General features: G+C 36.3%; 2 protein-coding genes across 8 annotated transcripts; one reads left to right on the forward strand and one right to left on the reverse strand.

The window, feature by feature from the left end:
* Positions 1 to 73: 73 nt before the first annotated feature.
* On the forward strand, positions 74 to 5,730 carry LOC139971148 (ragulator complex protein LAMTOR3-A-like). Of its 2 annotated transcripts, none has more exons than XM_071977371.1 (6): positions 74 to 380; positions 973 to 1,007; positions 1,494 to 1,552; positions 1,763 to 1,896; positions 2,895 to 2,958; positions 3,516 to 5,730. In XM_071977371.1, the coding sequence occupies exons 1-6, from the start codon at positions 372 to 374 to the stop codon at positions 3,587 to 3,589; spliced, it is 375 nt and encodes a 124-aa protein (XP_071833472.1). In that variant the 5' UTR covers positions 74 to 371; the 3' UTR covers positions 3,590 to 5,730. The 2 variants fall into 2 exon arrangements, with proteins under 2 accessions (XP_071833472.1, XP_071833471.1); XM_071977370.1 differs by having other exon boundaries at positions 75 to 380; positions 970 to 1,007.
* Positions 5,731 to 6,647: 917 nt separating this feature from the next.
* LOC139971151 (integrator complex subunit 7-like) lies at positions 6,648 to 23,161 on the reverse strand. Of its 6 annotated transcripts, none has more exons than XM_071977374.1 (21): positions 22,962 to 23,161; positions 20,673 to 20,802; positions 20,249 to 20,395; positions 19,119 to 19,303; positions 18,133 to 18,332; positions 17,457 to 17,688; positions 16,467 to 16,657; positions 15,532 to 15,628; positions 15,111 to 15,256; positions 14,818 to 14,955; positions 14,352 to 14,399; positions 14,055 to 14,216; positions 12,811 to 13,005; positions 11,750 to 11,853; positions 11,138 to 11,206; positions 10,458 to 10,617; positions 9,827 to 9,925; positions 9,551 to 9,659; positions 8,717 to 8,796; positions 8,177 to 8,451; positions 6,648 to 7,179 (listed from the first exon to the last, which is right to left on the reverse strand). In XM_071977374.1, exons 1-21 carry the CDS (start codon positions 23,047 to 23,049, stop codon positions 7,146 to 7,148), a joined length of 2,889 nt encoding a protein of 962 aa, XP_071833475.1. In that variant the 5' UTR covers positions 23,050 to 23,161; the 3' UTR covers positions 6,648 to 7,145. The 6 variants fall into 6 exon arrangements, with proteins under 6 accessions (XP_071833475.1, XP_071833474.1, XP_071833478.1 ...); XM_071977373.1 differs by lacking the exon at positions 22,962 to 23,161 and adding an exon at positions 22,457 to 22,832 and having other exon boundaries at positions 6,649 to 7,179; XM_071977377.1 differs by lacking the exons at positions 6,648 to 7,179; positions 22,962 to 23,161 and adding exons at positions 7,247 to 7,879; positions 22,457 to 22,830.
* Positions 23,162 to 23,180: the final 19 nt, after the last annotated feature.

Below are 23,180 nucleotides of genomic sequence, written 5' to 3' on the forward strand. Positions count from 1 at the left end.
GGTGGCGCTCGTCTGAAACAGGAATATATAGCAGCTGAGACTTCTGAGCTGTTAGTATCTTGATGATTAAGTAACACTGACACATGACCGGACAAAGTAACAAATGACAGTGCGCCTCCGTAACAAACTTTGGTACTTTCCTTGACCAAACATTGGTGGAAAGAAACAGCGCCGTGACCGTTTGACTATACAGTTGGGTGGTACATGTCCATGAAGTCGACAAAATATTTACCAGAAATCACTGCACTTGTCTGTGCATTAAATTAATTATTGAGTTTCGTTATATCTCAAGTCACGGGATCTCAACACACTAGAGGAGCCTCATTTTTCTGCAATTCAAATCGACGACCAACTTATGGTATACTGAAATCATGGCACAGGTAATGATTTTCAAACAAGTTTTATACGTTCACTAAGAGTAAGACTCCAAACTATGTTAGTTCTGAATTATGTTCAGGTCATTAGTTCATCCTTTATGATCCCATAATACACAGCAGTCATGCAAACTGTGTTACTTGGTCTTTTATTTTTAACATACAAGTTACAGTAGGTGTAAGGCGCTACTCAAAGTAGCCTAGGCCTATGCACAGAAAAGCTTATAGACCAGTCCAGAACATAGCCTACTTTGTGGAGAAGCCAAAATACCAAAATTGTAAACCTTCCTTCTGTCAATTATGCCACAGAGATCGTAGCGGTAGGACTATATGTGAGTTACTTTATCGGTCTAACTTTAGAATCCGTACCATATGAATGGGAAAGCTTACTTCGAATCGGCAGAATAACAACTGTATAATCCGGTTAGGATTAGGAGATAGAAGAACGGGAGGTGGAGATAGGGAGTGATTACATGAATGTGGGAGAGAGATAGTAAGCGGGATATGGATTAACAGAAATAGTTGAATGGTACGGATTTAAAATTAGTACCACTTTATCTTTATTAGTCTTGTCTGTTACTTTTGTTCTACTCAGCAGAATGTCAAGAAAGACTTATGGAACTTAATGCAAATGTGAGTACTGTGTTTATTGTGTACTTTGTTCAAGTCTAGTGCCAATCGCTTCACCAACAACATGTTAATCATGTAGGATTAGGAAGCAAACTAATGTTTCAGTTATAGACAAGCAAATTTCTCCTATACGATACTTATGGATGATATCATGAAAATAAGTTTGGACAGGATAGAAGGGATAGGCAAGAGGAAACTATGGTGAGAGAAAACAAACTATGTGTCCTTGATCCCTAAGTTGATCCATTTCATGTTTTGCCTTATTAGTTAATTTGGATCCCTGTTGTATTCTCAAGTGTCTGCTTCTACAGTTCTACTTAATTTTATTTCAGTATATGGTGTACAGCTAAAAGTCATATCATTTTATGTCAATATTGGTTTTAAGTCTCAAAATGTATCCCTTTGATCAATCTAATGTTAATGTAGCAACTCTGTGAGTAGAGTAAGTTGTAAACTTGTTGTTTTCATTGATTTTTTTCCCCTGCACAGGATTGAGGGTTTAGAGGCTGTCATTATTGCAGACAGAGATGGAGTTCCTATAATTAAAGGTTTGTTTAATTCATGGAAATTGTCACTTCAGAACTTAAGCAAATAATGAACAGATAACTGCTGGGAAGTTTCAAACATACACTTGTACAGCAATGAAATTATTGACTGGAACTGGATTCAAGTCAGTGATCCTAATATTACATGTCCTGTGCTCTAGCAACTGAGCTATTCACTACTCAGCTAACCTTTTTCAGTCTTTTTCTTTCCAGTTTCTTCTGAAGTAGTTCCTGATGCCTCTACCAGACCGGCTTTCCTTGCCACTTTTGCCACTGCAGCTGGTCAAGCTAGTAAACTTGGCCTCTCAAAGAATAAAAGCATTATCTGTTCTTTCCACTCCTATCAGGTACGTTTGTCTTTCCAGAAAATTTAATACCTAACATTTTCTCGTAGAGATATTTCTTCTTTTGGAGAAAGCGAGCAAGCAGGAGGGAGGATATTTATTGTGAAAAGTTAGGTTTTGATTTGTGATAGTCCATTAAATAGGTATTTTGGGGGAAAAATTTATTCATGTCTTTGGAGAACACAAGCTATTGTCAATTATGTAATTTCTTGGCTAAAGCCCAACTGTTATTGAGTTATAATTTTTTTATGAATTCTAAAAACTAGACCAGAAACTGACCCCCAACTCCATAAGTCTCTGAATACATTGTCATTCTCTATGATCTTGTAATAGAGTTCTGTCGGGATTCTTAAATCGGTCTATAAGTAGCAGTTGTTCTGCTATGCCATAATCACAACCATTACTATACACCTAAGTACCTTAAAAATGTTCAAAACATTGTGCTTTGCATTCTGTATAAAATGAGTTGATATTTATTAGGGTTTGGCATGTGCATCACCCTTTTATCCCAAAAGTAGCTTTTTGACTTGAGTTTGAGATTGAGATTTTTATCTTCTTTGTGCCATTTGACACCAAAATCTGGTGACTATGTACAGTATAGTATGTACAGTAGTTGTCAAGTCAAGTTATATTTCAAAAAATGAGATATAACAGTCAACAATTTTTGAAAATTTTCATTCTGTATTTCCATAAAATCAGTACTAATTCGTAGAGTGTCTGAGTGTTGAAATGTCTCGAAGGAAATGGATTTATTAATTACTTGCCTATAAGATTCCTTTGGTCAAGAAAAAAAGACCTGAAGGTTCTTAGTTTACTTAATTGTTATCTCAATTTCATTACAGTGTTTAGGTTTAGTAAAATTGCAGAACAAATGCCAACAGCTACTTCAACATTTTTGGTTTTTGATTTTTGGACCATTTGTTTACCACGCACATCAATAATACATCTCAGTGTGTTTACAGAACTTCATTTTCTTTGGGTGTTGCTTTTTGTTTCAACAGGTCGTTCATTTTAACAAATCACCAGTCTACATTAGCCTAGTAGCAACTCGAGATGCCAATACAGGTAGGTCTTATCAGTTATCCTTATTTCTTGCTCATTATTCCAAAGTTATCAGACATTTGCCATCCAGTTGTTAGTATGATCATAATAATATTGTGGTGTAGGATTGTTGATGCCAGGGTAATTAATAAGTCAGTAGTAAAAAACAACCATGCACAAAATCTTTGGCAGTGAAATTGTCCATTTTTAGTTGTTGTTGATAGGTTTAGGTAATGGTGAGAAACAGAAGTAGAAAACTGGTATGACATAATGTATTTTCAAGAATATTTTTGGTTAATTTTATATCGAAAATTTTTAATAGATGTGTGAAGTGAAAGTGGATCTTTGATTTGCCTGGCACTGTCTTTTGTAAATGTACAGATCCAGTTGCGTGATCTATTAATGCTATAGAGTGCGTCTCTAGTTAGAAATGCAAAAATATACTCCTGCGACCCCCTCTAGACTTTTCAAAACTGAGGTGGAAGCTGTCCCTCTGAGCTTGTTAAACTGATGAGCACTGTATATAAATACGCCTGCATTTGTCATAAGATCTAAATGTACTGTATTTTCTTTATCTACAGGATTACTTTTGGGATTGGAGCCTGAATTAGAAAACCTTGTTGCCCTTGTGGGTCACACAATTCAAACAGAATGAGTAACTTTTGCTGTTGCAAAAGTAGACAATATATAAAATATATAAAAGGAAGAGCAAAAAAGAGCTGATATCAAAGCGACCTGTTAATGCAGTTAGTTTACGGACACTTTTGTTGCTATCACTCATCTTGAACTGGTCAAGCAATTTCAACTATTTTCTATGGTAATGGTAAACATTTTCTGATTAAAGAAAGGAGTATAATTTGAAGTGGAAGTCGAGGATGGGCACCTTTGGAAATCATGGAAAGTTGTCCGTCTATGAAGTTTCTCTGATCTGGATGTTAGATACCTGAGGTAGCACAAGACAAATATTGCCAGTAGATACTCAAATGTCACACTGAGATACAGATGGAAAAATGTGTAATTGCTCACTTTGATGTTAAATTTTGCAAAATACTAATCCAGATATAAAGCAATTTCATTGTACCTTAATAGTTAATATTACAGATATCTTCAAAAGATGAAAGTTTCTTTTCATGTGTGGAATATATGTCATCATTTGACCCAAAAATGACCAACTGAATTCCAGTGAGTATCATGTTGAGTCTGATATTTGTACATGATATCAAATCAGTGACGATCGCAAAGGGAAAAAAAAACAATTGCGTCTTCCAGGTTTTGAATAACTTAGTTAATAAATCACACAGTTTGTTGCCGTAAATACATAAGTTCACTGATTTTCATGGATTCAATTGGAAACATTAACAATTAAAGCGTCCAGTTTCCTTCAGAGTATTGAGGGAAGCAGTTTGAGTTTAAAATGAAAAAGGTATTTATGAGCTGCTGAGAGTTGTTTAATTTGAATTCATTGGTTTCTCTTGCTGCTCTTGCATCTTCATGTTAAAGTATTGGTCTCTTGTGGATAACCATCTTGTTAATTTCTTAGATGTAAAGACAATGGGTGACTGCTGGGTTTTGCTTCTGGATATTTCTTTATGTTATGGTCAATGGTAGTTTTCAGAATGTGCTCTTAAGTTGTATAATTAAGCTAGTACTAATATATCATTTGCTCTTGTAACTTCAAACTAACCTGAAACCATTTTGTTGGAAACAATGATTTAATCACAGTACAAAACAATAGAAATTCAGTTGTTCCCCTCACTGCATGATTTAAGTTCCTTGATGTTCTGGTTCACCTTTATATTAATATCCTTATGTAATCATAAATTCATTACTCAACCATGTAGTTTGTTTTTCTTTCCACTATTATGGTAAAGTGATTTTTTTTGCCCATGCATCCCTGCAGATGCTATCGATACATGTTGCTGCCGGGTGAAAACAAGGATAAAGTCAACTGAAAGTTAACAACACCCTTTGTACTGTTAGAAATAAAAACAGTGATCGACAAAATGACACCAACGTCTTGATCAAGACCAGAAGAGAGTTAATATCTACAGAAGTTTATAGCAATTTGATTTATGAATGTCTTTCTTCAAAACAGATTTATTTGCCTTAAGGTCCAACCTCAGTGAGTTCATGAGAGGTGTGAAATACACCTAAAGCATGTTGCATCATTTAACCTACACACTGGGAGGACCAATAATCAGTCCAATGGTTAACTTTAAAACTTTAGGTCTGAAATTAACGTAGGAATGGTGTTCAAAGATATATCGCTTTTCTTATGTACAATCTCATCCTTATTACCTTGCTGTATACTTCTTATGTATATATAACATGATCCAGGTTTATTAAAATATGATTTACAACTATCATGCAATATAGGCAAAACACCGTACATATATCCAAACTTTAACTGTCTATCATAACATGCAAAGCTAGGCAGTACTCTCCACATTGAAAGATGCTCTTAAGTTAAAAATTTGAGGTTAAATTGTAAGAGTTCTATTGGATTTTAATCGCAGAATTTTTTTCTTAATTTAATTCTCTCTTTCATGTTGTATTTAGCAACTGAGTTACAAATATGTAATATTTTTTACTTCTTGGTACTGAAAAGCAGCAAGTTGAACCATTTCTGAAATTTTTGTTGGTTTCAACACCTTGACGCACTACTTGTAATTATTTCCATTCATCACTTTGTCTTTGTTGTAGATAAATTCAGCAATGATCAACAGTCAAATTAATCTGAAACTAATATCATGAGAAGAGAAATTCAGAGCAAATAAACTTTTCTTATAACTAATATGTACCATGCGTTGTTGTCTTATTTTTTGTTTGTTATTTACTGTTTTAAATCTTATTTTTATAAAGTGCACAGTGAATACTGTGGAAGTCAGGATAGGAAGTTGACTTTTTCATACAGCCAAAACTGAAAATTATTTGGTTTTAAGTTCCTGCCAAAGATGTGATAAACTCACTAGATTCCACAGAAACTTGTCCCACTAAATGATGTCTAGACTTCCTGTTTGACTTTGCAAGCATGATCAACCACTGCTTCTGTAAGATTTGCATATTTTTGTCCCCATAATTCATGGTAATTTATTTGGAGAAATATCTGTTTCCATTTTAAGTCTTAAAGCCAGCAGTTAAAACAAAAAACCCTTGGAAATCAAAACAATCCAGATATGCAAAAGTCAGGTGGATGTACATTCCACACACCAAAAATGTTTTGGCACATCTATATAATAGCAATGGAGTAGACAATCACTGTACTTTCCTTGTACCCTCAATTCAAATTATGAATTTTTAGAGGTAAAGCGAACAATTTGGAACAATTCAAATCTAATCACTTTTTGTACTATTCCAACATTGCAACATTTACTTGACTTTGCATTTTGGGCTTAATGGGCTGATAAATGAAACTTTTTGTACAAACAGCATAGAAAAGAAATTCTGAAACAAACTCAAGAGACTTGAAGAAAAAATGATAAGTGAAATCACTATTTTTGCTTGACTGTTTATTTACAATGTTCAGTACACATATCATTTTATGATAAACATTGGAATGAAGTGCTTTGTTAATCAACATATCCACTTTCACAAGGCGGTAAATAAAGTTTGTTGTCAAATTGCAGAAGATGCAATAAGCTCCCATTAGAGGAACCATACCAACCAAGTCATTCATGGTTCTCTTAAGTCACACAATCTCTCTCACTGCAATTAGCCTAACCTTACATTCTGTGAATTCTGGCAACTGTTTACGAAACCCTCTGTTCAATTTTTATAAGCTACCAGTGATTGAGCACAAAGTGTAGATTAAATCTTGGATGACCTGTCAGCTACATGACCATCCAAGTAGGATTAATCTCGTTGAAATTCATGAAGGTCTTTTGTGTGACAAACCATCTCGTACAGCAACGGTCAAGGAAAACAATGTCAGATATCAACCTTTATATCTATCAGTCTTGAATCATGAATGTTCAATACATGTGAACCAGTGTTTGAGATACAGTGAGGTTTGTTCATACAAGTGATCAAATCATTCTCCTTGACCTGTGTTAATCATATCCTGTAATATCTTTTGACTTCTTTACAGCTGAGTAGAAGCAAAGAGAGCCATATGAACATTAAATGAAAGATACAGTTTGCCTCCAAGCTTAGATACTCAACATATCTCCCTTCTGTGTTAAATCCTTCAAGCAAATCCTTGTTACATCTGCCTATACCTCTGTTGTTACATCAACAGTCTTCCACCTCACTATAGATGGCAACCTCCTTTCACTGACCATCATCTGTGAGGTGCCAGCTTGTTACATCTGCCTGTACCTCTGTTGTTATTTCAACAGTCTTCTACCTTGCTTAAGATGGCAACCTCCTTTCACTGACCATCATCTGTGAGGTGCCAGTTTGTTACATCTGCCTATACCTCTGTTGTTACATCAACAGTCTTCTACCTCACTATAGATGGCACCCTCTGTTGATTGACCATCATCTGTGAGGTGCCAGCTTGTTACATCTGCCTATACCTCTGTTGTTACATCAACAGTCTTCTACCTCACTATAGATGGCACCCTCTGTTGATTGACCATCATCTGTGAGGTGCCAGCTTGTTACATCTGCCTATACCTCTGTTGTTACATCAACAGTCTTCTACCTCACTATAGATGGCACCCTCTGTTGATTGACCATCATCTGTGAGGTGCCAGCTTGTTACATCTGCCTATACCTCTGTTGTTACATCAACAGTCTTCTACCTCACTATAGATGGCACCCTCTGTTGATTGACCATCATCTGTGAGGTGCCAGCTTGTTACATCTGCCTATACCTCTGTTGTTACATCAACAGTCTTCTACCTCACTATAGATGGCACCCTCTGTTGATTGACCATCATCTGTGAGGTGCCAGCTTGTTACATCTGCCTATACCTCTGTTGTTACATTAACAGTCTTCTACCTTGCTGTAGATGGCAACCTCCTTTCCTTGACCATCATCTGTGAGGTGCCAGCTTATTACATCTGCCTATACCTCTGTTGTTATTTCAACAGTCTTCCACCTTGCTGTAGATGGCAACCTCCCTGTTTTGACCATCATCTGTGAGGTGCCAGCTTGTTACATCTGCCTATACCTCTGTTGTTACATCACCAGTCTTCTACCTCGCTGTAGATGGCAACCTCCTTTCCTTGACCATCATCTGTGAGGTGCCAGCTTGTTACATCTGCCTATACCTCTGTTACATCAACAGTCTTCTACCTCGCTGTAGATGGCAACCTCCCTGTAGTGACCATCATCTGTGAGGTGCCTGGGAGTGAGTTAACATGAGGTTGATTCATGGCTGAGATAATATCCTGATATGTCTTGACTGGTAGAGTCCTCCTGGGACCCGTCTGCCAGGTCCTACCCTCCTCATCCACTATACTAGCCTCTACTGTAATGGTGTAAAGGCCGAGTGTAGGACATGATAACAGGACCTGCTGACTAAAGTAATCATTGTGAGGGCTAATTAGCCACTTGGAATGATGATCGGTCTGGAAAAAACACAAGGGAAAACACATGTAACAAACATATTTCCAGATGACAACATTTCAATTATCAGATTATCCATTCATTTATGAACAAGAAAACTGTTAACTTAATAACAATTTCCACTTTAAATTCAATATGAAACGGTACATTAATTGTGCAAGAAATGAGCATCTAGTCTAAAAAAAAAGAAAAAAGGATGAGGAATCTTAAACCTATGCATATTTGTGATTAAAATGAACCACCATAAACGTTTAAATTTGTTCTTACCTCTTGTGATTTGGGAGCAGCTTTGGCACTACATGAAGCAGAAACAACCAGACAGACTTGATCCACTTTTCGGAACAGACCTGATATTTTACAAGAAATGAAGAAGAAAGAAGATTGGTAGATGTTATATGGAAGAGGTCAGAACTTACAGTGCCCTTAGAAACACAACCTCCTTATGAAATATGACATGTAGGGGACATTGCAAAAACCAGATGATTGAATCTGCGAATTCTCATAGCGATGAAGAATAAATAGCATTTTAATCATTGTATCATGAATGAAACCTGTGGTTGCTGCTAGTTAAAAGACCACTGAATTAGTCTACAAGCTTTGGCATTATTAGATGCCATGTCAAAGTGTGCCCTATCTAAGAGAACAGATAGGGTACATTACTGTCCTACATTAGTGAACAGATACTGTGCAGTTCTGTACTACATTAATGAACAGATATGTACAGCATTGTCCTACACTAGTGAACAGATATGGTACAGTACTGTCCTACATTAGTGAAAAAACAGTACAGTACTGTCCTACATTAATGAACAGATACCATACAGTACTGTCCTACGTTAGTGAACAGATACCGTACAGCATTGTCCTACATTAGAGAACAGATATCGTACAGTACTGTCCTATATTGGAGAACAGATACCGTACGGATTGTTATTTTAATCACAGTGGTTCACATATGAGTTCAACTTTAGACCTTGAACATGCTAACTTTCAAAGCCCTGCTCTCCATTTATTTCACAATCATAGAATGTTTTTTTCACTTCTAAAATCCTTCAGTTCTTCTTGAAACTTAAGCTAGGATAATCAAAGCTGAGAACAAACCTGGTTTAGACCCGTGTTGTATGACTCCTTCGATCTTCAGGACAAGTTGAGTCTCCGTTGAGATGAGAGTTGGCTCACCTGATGTCCGAGGAGAAGGGGAAAGGGCCAGCTGGAATGAGAGAGAATATTTTGTTGATGATAAGTTACAATTTGGATTCATTCTTGGACAAAATCTCTTAAATGATTGGAATGGTTTTATTTTAACAACTTTGTGAGCAGAGGGTGCTAACTTGATAGATAAATCCCATTTACGAAGAAATAGGTAAATGAGCTCACCTTGATTGTAGTTGTCTGTAGGGCCTGGTAAAAATATCGTGGAAAGGTGAAAGGAAGTTTCAGCAGGGCTAAACACGAATCTAAAATACAGTTTGTATGCTGAGGACAAAAATATAAAAAAGATAAAGTCTCTTTTGTCATATGTCAGTTATTAAATACTATGCCAAACTAGGACATGTTTTTATATATGCTTTGAATCCTGCAAGATCTAGTTGTCATTGTCAATGTCAATGGGAGTAAATGGAAAATTGGAAATCAAACACTAAATGATGTGAGACGTAAATAATATAACTTCAGCAAAAATTCAGGTATAGATATGACTCAATTGCAACTAAGTTTTCTGCAGGATGTGAGGGTGGGGGGGGGGGCATTGGCTAACTAACTAGCACAAAATAATGTTCTTTCCTCATCTGGGAGCAGGGAATTTCAAAATAATTTGCTAAAGAGACGTCAAAATATGGATGTACATTGCTGACATTTTATCTCTTTTTTCATGACACTTTTGGTACTTTGTGATTTCTAATTGTTATTTCTAAATCTGCTCTCTTCAAATGCTCCTACAACCTTTTTGACTGCAAGGTCTAGAAGACGATACAAAGTTCACTACTGATTGGTTGAATTAATGACTCACCACATGAGATATAATTTGTCCCTCTGTGCTCTGCAAGACTTGCTTCGAGTCTGTAAGTATTTCCTTGGTAACCTTGTGATTGATATCCTGATCTGTCTTATCATTGCTGATGTCTTCAAAAGAACTCAGAGTTTGAAGTGGAAGATAGGTATTACTTCCCCTATAGATTGAAAAAGTAACATGAAAAAAATACTTTAAAATATGTCAAACAAATATGCAACCTACATAGATCACTCACATAACTACAAAGAAAAGTACGGAAGAGAGGTACTGTAGGGCCAATTAACCTGAAATGTTAAAAGACACAGTAAAGTGTAAACTTAACCTGAAATTAATCATCTAAACACTAACACATGATCTTCCCCTGTTCCCAACCTCCTCCCGACGCCCACCCCATCCCGAGTCTTTACAACTCAGAGGAAGAGAGCGGGAAAAATTGACAGTTATGCATGGAAGACCTTTAATGTATGTTACTTCGGTCCAACTTCAATTAGCCTCAAATGTACATTTAGATACGATGTGAACTTGGAAGTAACGCTACCATTGCAACACATATATCTTGTTATAGTCAAATGTTTATACAACACACATGGCAAGCAATTTTATTCAGCAATATCCAGTTCTCTTCCGATCTATGGATGTGGAATTTCACAAAACAAAATAAAAAGGGTTGTACTTGCATGTAGGTTCGATTGTTTAAGATGAGTAAGTCCACTGTGTGCATCAGAAGGTAACACTGTCTCTGCATTCTGGTAGAGAAGTTGTTAAGGAAAACAAAGTCGAAAATTGTAATGTTTCACACAGAGAACTCTTACATAATGATATTAACCTTCCCAGTCCTATACTTTTAGCCTATCACAAATACTAACCAAAACCAAGATATCTTACAATCATTTCTATCACTTGCATGTGTCAGTAAGGATATATTACTAAGTGTTTGTCTGTCCATATTTAGAGTACTGAGATGATTATGAATTGTGAGTTGTACAATTTCTTTAAGCTGACTCTTTTACCCCTTTGAAAAGGTACCGCCAGTAGGAATCTTCTTTTATAAAACAGATCAGTTGCTGAATTGGTAGAACACAGGGTTGGTCTCATGACCTGACTGGCTTCAAGCCCATTCTAACTGAGCTTAGCTCTTCGAAAATAAAAATTGCAAATATCCTTGCCAGGTTTGTTCTTGACTCTTACTTAAGAATAATAAAACAAAATTAACGGAAGAAGATCCTGCTAGGATCGAATCATCAAGCACTCTAAATTTTATGAAGAAAAAAATTGTTAGAAAAGGATACAACTGAATTTGTTCCAGAGTTTTCGGATCTGCATCAAATGATACCCTGTAAAGCTGGGAGAAGCGAGATGCGAGGGACTGTAGATGATTGTAACATTGTTGCATCTGTGAGAAGAATGGATGTAAGATTACGTTATTTATGATGTTATTAAATAAAAGTTTGGTGGAATGAAGCTGCAATCAAGGGGGAGTAAAATGTACTTAAGATTTAACACTTTATCTGTTATGTGGAATCAAAGGCATAGATCTTTTGTTTTTGTGTAACATAAACACAGAGTTAATATAAAATACAATTCAAGATACACAACTGCAATTATTAAGTTTTAACAATTTGAAATGAGATCTTAAAAGAGTGAAAATTTTGTAGATTGATTGAAAGAGTTGGTTCTCTTTGTTTAATGCTTGTGTAACTTTAATGTACATTTTGCTAATGAGAGATGTCTAGCTATCATTAGCCTGCAACGCAACAGTTTTAAAAGTTGAAGTTGGCGATAATTTGTAAACACATACTGACTACATGTACTTAATGTACCCAATGGACACACTTCCCTGCCAGGATTTTTAAGCTGTGCTATTATAAAATCACCTTTACTCCAGTAATATCTAATTTGCAATTCATCAGTTTTCACTGTCAGCAATGGAAAACTACCAACTTTATAAGAAAGTGTTGACTTTTACAAGTTCTTATTACTAGTTTGAAATCTTGTTCAATATGAAAATTCATGAGTTTTCACTATCAGAATTAGGAACACCACAAAAATAGGGCAGATGAATGTACAAGGAATTATTAAAGTAACCTGAATATACTATGGTAGTGAATTGCAGAAATAATTTTGTCATACCAGAATATTTGACAATTACAGCCCACTGGTTCAGTATTCTACAAACAGTCTTTTTTAACTATTTCTTCTTCTGTTTTGCCTTTGCCTTGAAAATTGCTAGAAGAAATATCAGGCTATTTAAAAGTTTCATATATTTGTGACAGTAGGGTAACACTTCGATTGAGCTTTCTGTATAAGCTTCCTACCACCCGGGATTCGCTAAACTCATCTAAGCAAATACCTGGGCAGCAAGATGGCCACACTTGAGAAGTTCCTGGCCGTTAGCAACAGCCATTGCAGGAGCAATGGCAGGAGGAGGACAGGTACGAGAGGTTACGAGACTCGTAACCAAGGAGGAGCAGGACTGAAGCCAATCACACCGGAGACGGATGAAACTGAGCTGAAACTGTAGAGGATGGTTGGGTGTTGATGCTGCCTGAAAAGAATCAAAAGAACACATTTACAAAATAAAACTTCAATATATTTAGACACTTTACTTAGAAACTATCATTCGTAATTCATAACAGCTTCATCTTCCACGTACCAAAAAATTTCAATTTAGTTGAGACAAACATCATTTAGTTTTGTCTTACAGGACTTTTCAACATATAACCCAATCATTCAAGACACCAACGAACAGTTGGTACCATTTTCTGCAGAAATTTTATGTTGTTGCATCTTTAACTCAAATCAGTTCAAACCTCTTGTAATATTGTGGGTGGTTCTAATTCGAGTAGGTTGTAATTTTTTTCACCTTGCCGCAGATATCAAGAATGTGAATTCTATCTCAAACTATTCAAAACATGCATGTGCATGCAAGGAGAACATTGCTACAAATCAGGCAGGAGTCCAATCTGTTGGAAACTCAGTCTTTTCAGGGGAGGAAATGCAGCAAACCAGGTAAATTTGTTCCCTTAAAATGTTCACACTTGGTGAAAATATAACACTTATTTTGAGCAAACTGTGAAAGTTTCCCAGACATCTCAATCCATAGTTAATACCCAAATTTAGATGCTTGTTTTAGCAGACAACTTGCTGCATGCTAAACTCACCTCGACAGTCATAGAAATACGGCAGGCTCATGTAGAAATGTAACTTTGTGCGTAGGGTTATATTAAAATATTTATAGCAGTTATTAAACTTATCACTAATCATTATTCCCCTGATGGTGTTAGACAGCTCACCTAAAATATGTGAAAGTAGTCGATTTGGCAAAATGAGACATTGATGGTCATTGGGTAGCCAATGCTTGGAATTTTGCCATAAATTTACAACATTGAATATCATGTGTACAATTTGACCAAATGTGAGAGTTTTTTAAAACTATCAAAGCTTTATATTTCTGATATTGAAGTATTAAGATGAACAAACATGCGACCATCGATGATACACCATTTGTTACTACAACACTTGCAGTACTCAAGCTGCAAAGAGGTATGGAATGGTAAGGTTTGTTTACTTAGCCTATTTGTTTCTATGAGATACCTTTAAGCAGCCGATGCCTTTCTGATACAGCTGCACCGAAGTCGACAGGCAGGAAATGATATCTTTAAATCTGGCTTGCTCTGGCAGTTCCAACAGAGCAGATTCAGCCGAAGTGAATTCGTGAAGTGAATTCAACCAAAAGTAGTAGTTTTCTGATGCCACCTACGTGCGACAAAGAGACAACAAAGGAAAAAAAAAACATTGAAAGGAATAATGCTGTATTAGCAATGTGTTTTAATATTCCTCTTGGTTGATAAAAATGAAAGACTGACAAAAACGACAGACAGATGGACTCACCTCGGTAGAAAGAAGCCGGAAAAACTCTGAAGCAGTCAAATGACACCCCTGAAATTAAAAGAGCAGCAAGTTTTGAGTTACAATACAAAACAAAATATATATAACAAAATAAACATCCTAAATGTCAACTTTATGCAAGTTGGGTTCTTACACCAAAATGTACATGGCTAGTACATGATATGAATTAAGGGCCTTTCACGCTGATTGAAATTACCTTTTTGGTACCCACCACTCACTATCCATCCCTTCCCGCCCCCCTCCCCCTCCCTCTGGCCATTTTATGTATCCTAAATGGACAGTTATTTCCATATCATACTAAGGTTCAATCCAGCCGATTGTTATTTTATTATTCTATTATTATTATTATTATTTAGTATTTATTATTTTATTATTTATTTATTATTTAGTAAAATGATCATGTTTCTATGAAAGTCCCTTAATAAGTAGAGTCATGATGCTGCCTTACCAATCTTGTAGCCTGTCTTGATATCTTGAATGCCAACCATGAATATTCATGACATAGACTGGCTACTCTTTCATGAAAGAATTGATCCCCAGAACTTGATTTCTTGCTGCATAGCAACAGAGGTACACTCAGAGCAACCTGAAAAAGGAAAAAGGGAAATTTGTCAAACAGAAAAACAGACAATCTGAAACTTTCATAAAGTTATTGATGAACCATACAACTTTCCCCTCCACACCCCCCCCCCCCCCCCATGTTCCTCCTCATGCAGACTTTAGAAGAATGTATGTCCTTACCAAGAGATCCTTTGCTCCTTCCTCTTCAATAGATTTTAATGTAGAATCAAACATCTCTTGTAAAGTTTCTTCATGTTGAAGCAGAATGGAGGGATTCTTCTCACAGAGACTTATGAGACCGTGACAAAGATCCACACATTTCAAACCTGAAAAATCAATAATCACGAAATAAATACGTTGTCAAGATGTTGAAGGGTCCAGCCCTAAAGTTTCTAAAGCAACCTTTCCAAAAGTTGAGTTCCATGTTGAGTGCTTAAAGAAGAATAAAATAGGAAGACTGACCCTTTCTCAAACTAGCCCTTCCACACCCCCCCCCCCTTCCCTCTCCATCTCCCTCTCAACATTCCTGTCTCTTGTGCCTATGATAATGACTTCCTTACAGTATCTCTTAGAGATGTAAAAACAATAAAATGTTTTTTACCTGTGGTACAAGATAATCCGGTCGATAGAGTTCCAACCAAACTTTCTGTGAATTCAGAATCTTTCTCACACAGTTGTTGCATGCTCTTCAAAACCAGCTACATTGATAGAAAAAAAAGAAAGATATTTACTTGAATTTGTCTCTTCATATGTAGTATCTGCAATCACTCAAATTAGTAAATAATGAACAGGTTTTAAGTGAGTACATTAGATCAACCATAGGTCTATCAATCGTTGAGGCTCAAACAATGAATAGGATATGTAAATATGGGAATATAAGATGGAAAATTTATCAAAATGGAAAATGTGTCAACTACCTTGCTATATTCCTTAATACCTTATTTATAAAAAATTATGAAATGTAAAACACAGCAAATGACACCTACAGCTGTTTTATCTGATATGATTTTAAGCCAGTGAGAGGCTTCCTGAATTTTATGAGTTTTTTTATAAATTTTTATAACAAGTGCAGTCAAGGAAATGAATGATACTTTCTACTTGTTTAGACCAAATAGGTATTCATATGATCGCATGTTAAAGCCAGAGTTGGAAACAAGTAGAACTATCATAAATTAAGTCAAGCATTTGGTTGACTACAGGCAAAAACAATTTGCCAATACTGACATTTCATTTGTTCAACAACAGCATCCTAAAACGACACTCTTTACAACATAACATCCCTCATGATAGATCAACTATTCGAAATGTGTTTCTTAGCTTTAATTATCAAAAATAATCTTCCCCGATAATATTGACATGGCCCTCGAGAGTACTATGTAGAAGACCAGAGTTCATGGAAGGTGATGATTCAAAGTATACAAGGTACCGTGGCCACCGACAATTATAGAACCTCCTGGGTTGTGGGCCTAAAAGTCTGTGGACCACTGTCCTAAAGCAATTGTTAGTTACATAGAACTAAAATATTATTAATTATACCTTCAGGTTGTAGTGGCATTTATGAGAATCTTCCATTATACATTGTGTGAGGAGTGTTTCACTGCAGATCAAGGTATCTTGCAATCGTTGCTTGTCATTGGTCAGTTTCACCAGCAGTTCCAGGGCCCTGGCTGCTATGGAGATGTCCCAATGTTTACAGAGTGTCCAATACAAGTCTTCCAGATGGGTCACTGAGGACAGAAGATACAGAAACAAATATTAAAAATATTGTCAACAGTATAGCTGTGTATCTTGTGCGAAAATATCCACTTATTTGTAAAGTACTTGCTTAACATCCTCAAATTATAATTGCAGTTAATGAACTTTACTATCAAAGCAGTTCTTTTCATTTTTGTTGCAAATTTCCAGCTACTGTATTAAATCAAACTTAATGAGTAACATCCAAGTGAAATTACAACTGATCAATTTCTAGATTTTTGTCCATCAAATAAACCTTAATTAGTAATCTTGAGTTTAATTGAGCTGCATGTGGTTTAAGGTCATCAGTGTTAAGGCCCGGTCACACTACAGCGATATTTTATCAGAATACGGTCCGATTTTTCCGATTTTAGGTCGAAGAGTGAGGTTTGTGGTAGTGAATGTAATGAATGCAATGGAATATTCGAATACCTACTCCAAATCTGAGGGGTCCTGGAACGGACTACATTCTGAAGTGACGTCACATCGAAAAACGATAAAAATCGGAAGAAAAATCAGATAGCTATCCGATAAAAGGAAACGGAGTCAATATCAAAAGTTAGGAGAGGGCTATTCCACATCGGAAAGGCTCAACAGATAGCAAATCAGGTCCTTTATCACTGTGGCTAGAAGACCCGAACAAAAAACTGGATGTTTTGATTCCTCCGGGAAAATCGGATAGTATGTAGAGATCTCATTTTTCAATTATACTCCTATGTAGATCTCTGTAGGGCTAGACTACATCGACAATAATTACTTTAAGCTGATACAAGAACTAAACGTTACACTCACAGGTCATATTGACTCCAAACAAAGACCACTTTGACAGCGTCCGTAAAACATCCAGTCTGGACGAAAGTAGTCTGATATCTTCTAAATCTTGACCAGATAAACTTAGATCAGAAATATGGGCTTCTGTGAAGAAATGTGGCGATCTTTCAGCTAATTGTTGAAGGTTGCTAAGGGCAACCAGTTTTACAGAATCTGAAGTTTGGTTGGTTAAAAATTTCAGCAGCAGAGTGATCTAGCGGACGACAAAAGGGAAAGAAAATGTTATCTGAGTGAGAGAAAAAAGAAGAGATTTTCTCAAAAACTTTTCTTACAAAACAAAACAGCTTTTCTGAGTAAATTTTATTGCTAATTGAAAGCAGTAACAGGTCTTGTTTTCCTGTAACTGAGATCATCTTGCACTAGCACAGTCGGTATTTCATTGCAGCCACTGTTTTGATTGCAAGTGCAGCAATGCTAGTTTATTTTTTGCATTTGGCAGCTATAGCCACATGATAGAAAAGCAACCAAACAATTTACTTCTAAGGAACCTTCACATGAAACTTATGTATGCTGTTTAGAGATCACACAACATCAACATGAGTTTTGAACTTAAACTTTTAGACAGAGTAGTTTACAGCTATGAATATACTACTAACATATGAAAGAAAAATACAGTGTCTGGGAATTGTTATAGTACCTGCTCAGGTATTAAGATGTGTGATGCAAGGGCCAATTTTGTAAGGGTTGTGAGCAAAACATCCAAGAAATCATCAACTGGATATAGGTCCAACAGTTCCCTGCAGACTCCATTCACCATCATAGCAGAATGGGCATCATGGTGCATATGCTCAAATGTTGGTATTAACTTCAGCTTTATCTCAGTCGGAGTAGATAACCCTGCAAGGAATTATGCAAACACTCTTTCATAGAACACTAAATGCATTGAAATGTTGGATAAAATAAGCTAGCCAGAAAACGTTGAAAACTAACTGTAGAAACTATTCTGTTACTTAATAGGTTACTTGTGAATTGCTTGAAGCTGTGTATTCGATTTTAACATGAATACTTTCAACAAGACAAATACAAAATCATGCATCCAAGAAGAAGGAAGCTCTTCAATATGATGCTAAGTCTTGAACATATAATAGTTAATAGTCAAAATCTGAATCCTGATGCAAAATACATACGGTCTTGGTAAGGTTTGGAATGGTACAGTATGGTTCTGATTGGAATGGTATGGTAAGGTTAGGTACAATATGGTATGGTATATCATGGTATAGCATGGTACGGTAAGGTGTATCACCGTGTATGGTAAGCTATATTTGCAGTCCAATGCATTTATATGGTCAGCAAACTAGAAAGCAACATTGCTGAATAATCTCACAGATCCACATTTGTTCCTTGGTAATGTGTCTATCTACATTAATGTGATGTGTCATCTTCTGAGATCAAATATCTATCAACCATTAGAAACCACTCTGTTGTTATAACACTTGAACCCACATTATATTGCATCATACCATGTACACCGACCATCCTCCCCTGACCCACTCCACGCCCTCCATTAGTCTTCTGACCTTCCTTCCAATTCATACATGATTTTCGATTCCTTGTTTATTTCTTTAGCTTGCAGTTATTATAGTGATGTTCAAGCCTTTGGTTCAATTAATGCAACAAATATACCTTGGATCAAATCAGCCAATTTGTTACAGATGCCATTAGCGAAAGCCTTTGACTCTGCTGCAAAGGAGGACACAGCATAGATTGCGGCTTCCATCTCCACCTTGTCATGGGAATCGAGTCCAGTATGTATGCTGTGATGGACACTCTTCCTTTCAGAAATTATGGATGCAATGCTGCCTAAGACTCTAAATAACAAGGAGAGCAAAAAAGAAGGAGGAATATCAGGGAATAATATATCTTGTATCGCAGAGCAGTCTGTATACAGTAATAATACTGCCACATAAAATTTGAACACTAAATTATACCTATTTTTGACAATGCTAGGTAGTCCTGTGGATTTTTGCAAATAAAGGGTCTGACTTTTGCGACTTTCCTGTTATTCTTAGAGGCAAGTAGGTTTTGACAAAGTTATGTATAAATCTCATTAGTTACAGTCAGTTGCTCTTTAATGATGAATGAAATATTTCTTGTTCTTTAGCCCTTGTTACTTTATTATTAATTATTAAATTTTAATATTATTTATGATACAATATTTACACAGAAGGCTGATATATTGCATCATTTTGCAAAGTTCTGGAAACACTTACACCAGTACTACTTTACACAGTTACTTATGCTCACATTTGGAAAGTCCAACAAGTTCTTTTGTCACACCGGGTGGCAGAACAAAACACTCAAACACTTAGCTTGCAGTTCTTTAGAACTAGGCTTCATCATGGTCATTGACACTGCCTTTTTTCTGTTGGAATTCCATAGCAATGTTTTTCTAATATATTAGACATCACAGCTATAACCACATTCAGACTAATTTACTTATTTTATGAGTTGATCAAGTGTTATGTATGAGGGTCATGTATGAGGGTCATGACTCAAGTCATTTGTCTTCTAAATGAAATGGCTAGAAAGGAATCGGTGAAGGTATGTTCCCAATAATCATATATGAACAGTTATATCATCTGTAATGCATTGCATGCTAGTAAAGGTATTTATATCAAAGTTCACCAAAGTATAAACAATTTTGGGTCCAAATGCAGCTGAAATGGCTGAAATGTTCAATCGGATTGTCTTTGCAACCTACTTTTATAAAGTCGGAAACACAAAATTACAAGTAAATCAGGGTTAGAGAGTACCTTAATGTCAAAGCTCGAGCAACAGGGTCGTTGCTGTGAATGACAAAGAAAATTCTCCGGACAAACTCATCGATGTTAAGGATTTTATCCAGGTGTTTGTTGCTCTGCTGGGTAACTCGTAAGATGCACATTCTAAGAAAGTTTGAGCTGAGATTGAAATAGGGAAACACAATGCAATATTATTTCTAAGAATTTTAAACTTAACCAAATATTTCCCATATAAAATACATGAACCGAAATTTATATGCACGAATGACAATGCTTCATAAATAGTGCAGATACTGATGAAGGAAAAACTAAATCATCACACTGAGCTTTATGAAAGATATTTGATCTAAATTTAGATGATACATAGTAGACGATCTGTAGGTGCTACTATTTTCACAAAAATTACACAAAAACTAAAATGATGAATTAAAATTACCCATCTCGGAAGACGTCTGCCAGCTTCAGGAATGCAGAGTTGATGAGGATTGGAAAAGGATATTTTTCAAAAAGTCTTGGAAATCTCACAATTGCTTCACATTGTTCTCCAACTTTGTTTGACCTTAGCCCTATCAAGCAGAAGAAAAAAGCTATCAATGGATCACAATTGGGTATCCAGTCAAAACGTCCCTTTACCAAAACGTCCCCGCTTTTTTAAGACCAAAACGTCCCCGCTTTTTACCAAAACGTCCCCGCAGTCAAAACGTCCCCGTGAGTCAAAACGTCCCCGCTTTTTATAACTAGTTGGAATACAAGTGTGGATGTATTTAGTTCAAATCAAAGAGTAAGGATAAGTATAGTTTAGTTTGAAACACAGTTTTTAGGAGTGGGAAGTGCCGGTGATGAGGGCGGAAACATTTTTGAGTATAATTTTTTTAGGTAATATACTAGAAAAGGGAATGCAAGAGGGCTGTAGGGTAAAAGGATTTTTTTAAACACGAGTTGGTTTCTGAATGAATGAATATATACGATATTGAGGGAAGGGAATAAAAAAGATTTTTTTTTTGTTGTTTTGTTTTGTTTACGTACAACAAGTTACTTTTGGAATATGCGAGACAGACTGGATGAAAGTGATATATATTTTCCTACAGCACATACGTTTATTTTTTTATTCTGAAGACACTTTATATTTTTGATTTTCGTGATTGTTTGCCTATTTTGCAATCCTTTTCCAGAATTTATTCTGCCTTCTTATTTTTTGATGGTATAGAAGGGGGACTACGGCTAATCCGTTTCTGCCCTAAACGATATATAGTCCTTCATGATTTATTTAGCACCTGTAATCCTGTAATCCAACTTGCATGCCAATAACTTAGCCAAATAATAACTTAAAATTTATATATATTAACAACTGTGAATGAATGTATTAGACGGGGACGTTTTGACTTACGGGGATGTTTTGACCAACGGGGACGTTTTGACCAACGGGGACGTTTTGACCAAAAGCGGGGACGTTTTGGTTCGGGGACGTTTTGGTTCGGGGACGTTTTGACTGGTAAGCCACAATTGTATGTCAGTTTCATAGAGACCCAATAATCAGTATAACTAGTCTTCCTTGACATAAGTACAACCAAATCAGCAAAACATATAAGTCATTCATAAGCAAAAATAAAAGTTAAAAATGAACTGCAAAACTGCTACAAAGCATAAAAGCTACAGTACCAGATGGTTTTGTTCATGCATTTTTTCTTGAAGAGGAAGTAAGCTGTATCCTACATAGCACTGTAGGCCTACCATGTGCTTAAAACATTTACCTAGGCCTAGTTGTGAATCTGAAAACTAAATTCCTGCTAGGCGTAACTGAGGCCTATGTTAAGTTCTGGATTACTTGCATAGTACTAGCCAAGGCCAAGTTTCATCGAAGCTTGCAACTTAACATACAGTAGCCTAAGTTAGGCCTAAATTAGAGTAGCATAGATGGGCCTAACGCTAGTGGATCCATAAACTTTACGTTCTATGGATCTGTTTCTTGCTCTTTCATAGCAAAGTTGATATACAGAAAATTTACAAGCCTTGGAACACACATATATAGACATGTGTATATCTCTGTACACGGTTCATGTCGTTCGCAGCTTTTCGCACAACAAGGCCACGTACAAACATAGTACTGGGCCTAAGCTCGTAGTACTATCCTAGGCCTACTACTTTAACGTTAGTAAATCAGTACTGAATTGAATGACAAAATTTAAACAAAGTTCGAAGCCATAAAAATTCAAAGTAAACCTTTGTCTAGCTCCAACAAAGCTGAATTGGCATCTTGTTCTTGATCCCCATAGCCAGAATCAAACCCTACGACAGAAGCTTTGCCGAAGCTTGCAAACATTTTACTTAGCTCAGGTCTTTCCTCTGACAACCTTAGTTCTAGTAATGTTTCCTTTACTGACGAAGGGTGACCACAAGAGTTGAGAAAATGGGCTAGGACAGGACCGCAAAATCAGACCAAAAAATGTATAGCAGATTTACCCAGAAAATTATTTAAAAAAAGTTTTATTAGAGTGATAATTTTGTAATCACCATTGCAGTTAAATCTAAGATGATGACCATAAAAAACTGAGTTTACTATGGAAGTACGAAATAGGGTATCGTTGTTCGCGCACAACTTAGGGATTGCGGTCATCAAACTGTTCAGGTGCTGCCCGTCTCATAACAAAACAAGAAAATATGCACATGAAATTATTGTTATCTTCAATTTAACATCTCTAAGGAGGTAAGGGGAGGGAGCTGTAACCTGGTACGGGTAAATAGTCTGAATTGACTGGAAAGTGCCTCCCCAGTCCTCGACTACAAATCCTGACCTTTAGCACAGCTTCCGGCATAAACAATGAAACCGCGGGAAATGTGAGTGAAACGTTAGAACCAGCAGTATGCTGGTCATGTGTACGCACACGACAATGCTACAGATAGTCAACGCTAGTATGTAGCTTATGTGAATGTGAGGCCTTAGAAA

Source organism: Apostichopus japonicus, chromosome 8 (assembly GCF_037975245.1).
Source record: "Apostichopus japonicus isolate 1M-3 chromosome 8, ASM3797524v1, whole genome shotgun sequence".
NCBI classification, from domain to species: Eukaryota; Metazoa; Echinodermata; class Holothuroidea; order Aspidochirotida; family Stichopodidae; genus Apostichopus; species Apostichopus japonicus.

What these genes read in the sequence shown, in the direction of transcription:
- LOC139971151 (XM_071977373.1), bottom strand. Translation starts at nt 22,556, where the DNA reads ATGTTTGCAAGCTTCGGCAAAGCTTCTGTCGTAGGGTTTGATTCTGGC. An exon ending in TTAAACAATCGAACCTACAT is followed by an intron (nt 10,618 to 11,137) that starts GCAAGTACAACC and finishes TTCAATCTATAG; the next exon opens with GGGAAGTAATACCTATCTTC. An exon ending in TACAGACAACTACAATCAAG is followed by an intron (nt 9,660 to 9,826) that starts GTGAGCTCATTT and finishes CTCTCATTCCAG; the next exon opens with CTGGCCCTTTCCCCTTCTCC.
- LOC139971148 (XM_071977370.1), top strand. An exon ending in TGGAGTTCCTATAATTAAAG is followed by an intron (nt 1,553 to 1,762) that starts GTTTGTTTAATT and finishes TTTTCTTTCCAG; the next exon opens with TTTCTTCTGAAGTAGTTCCT. An exon ending in GTTCTTTCCACTCCTATCAG is followed by an intron (nt 1,897 to 2,894) that starts GTACGTTTGTCT and finishes TTGTTTCAACAG; the next exon opens with GTCGTTCATTTTAACAAATC.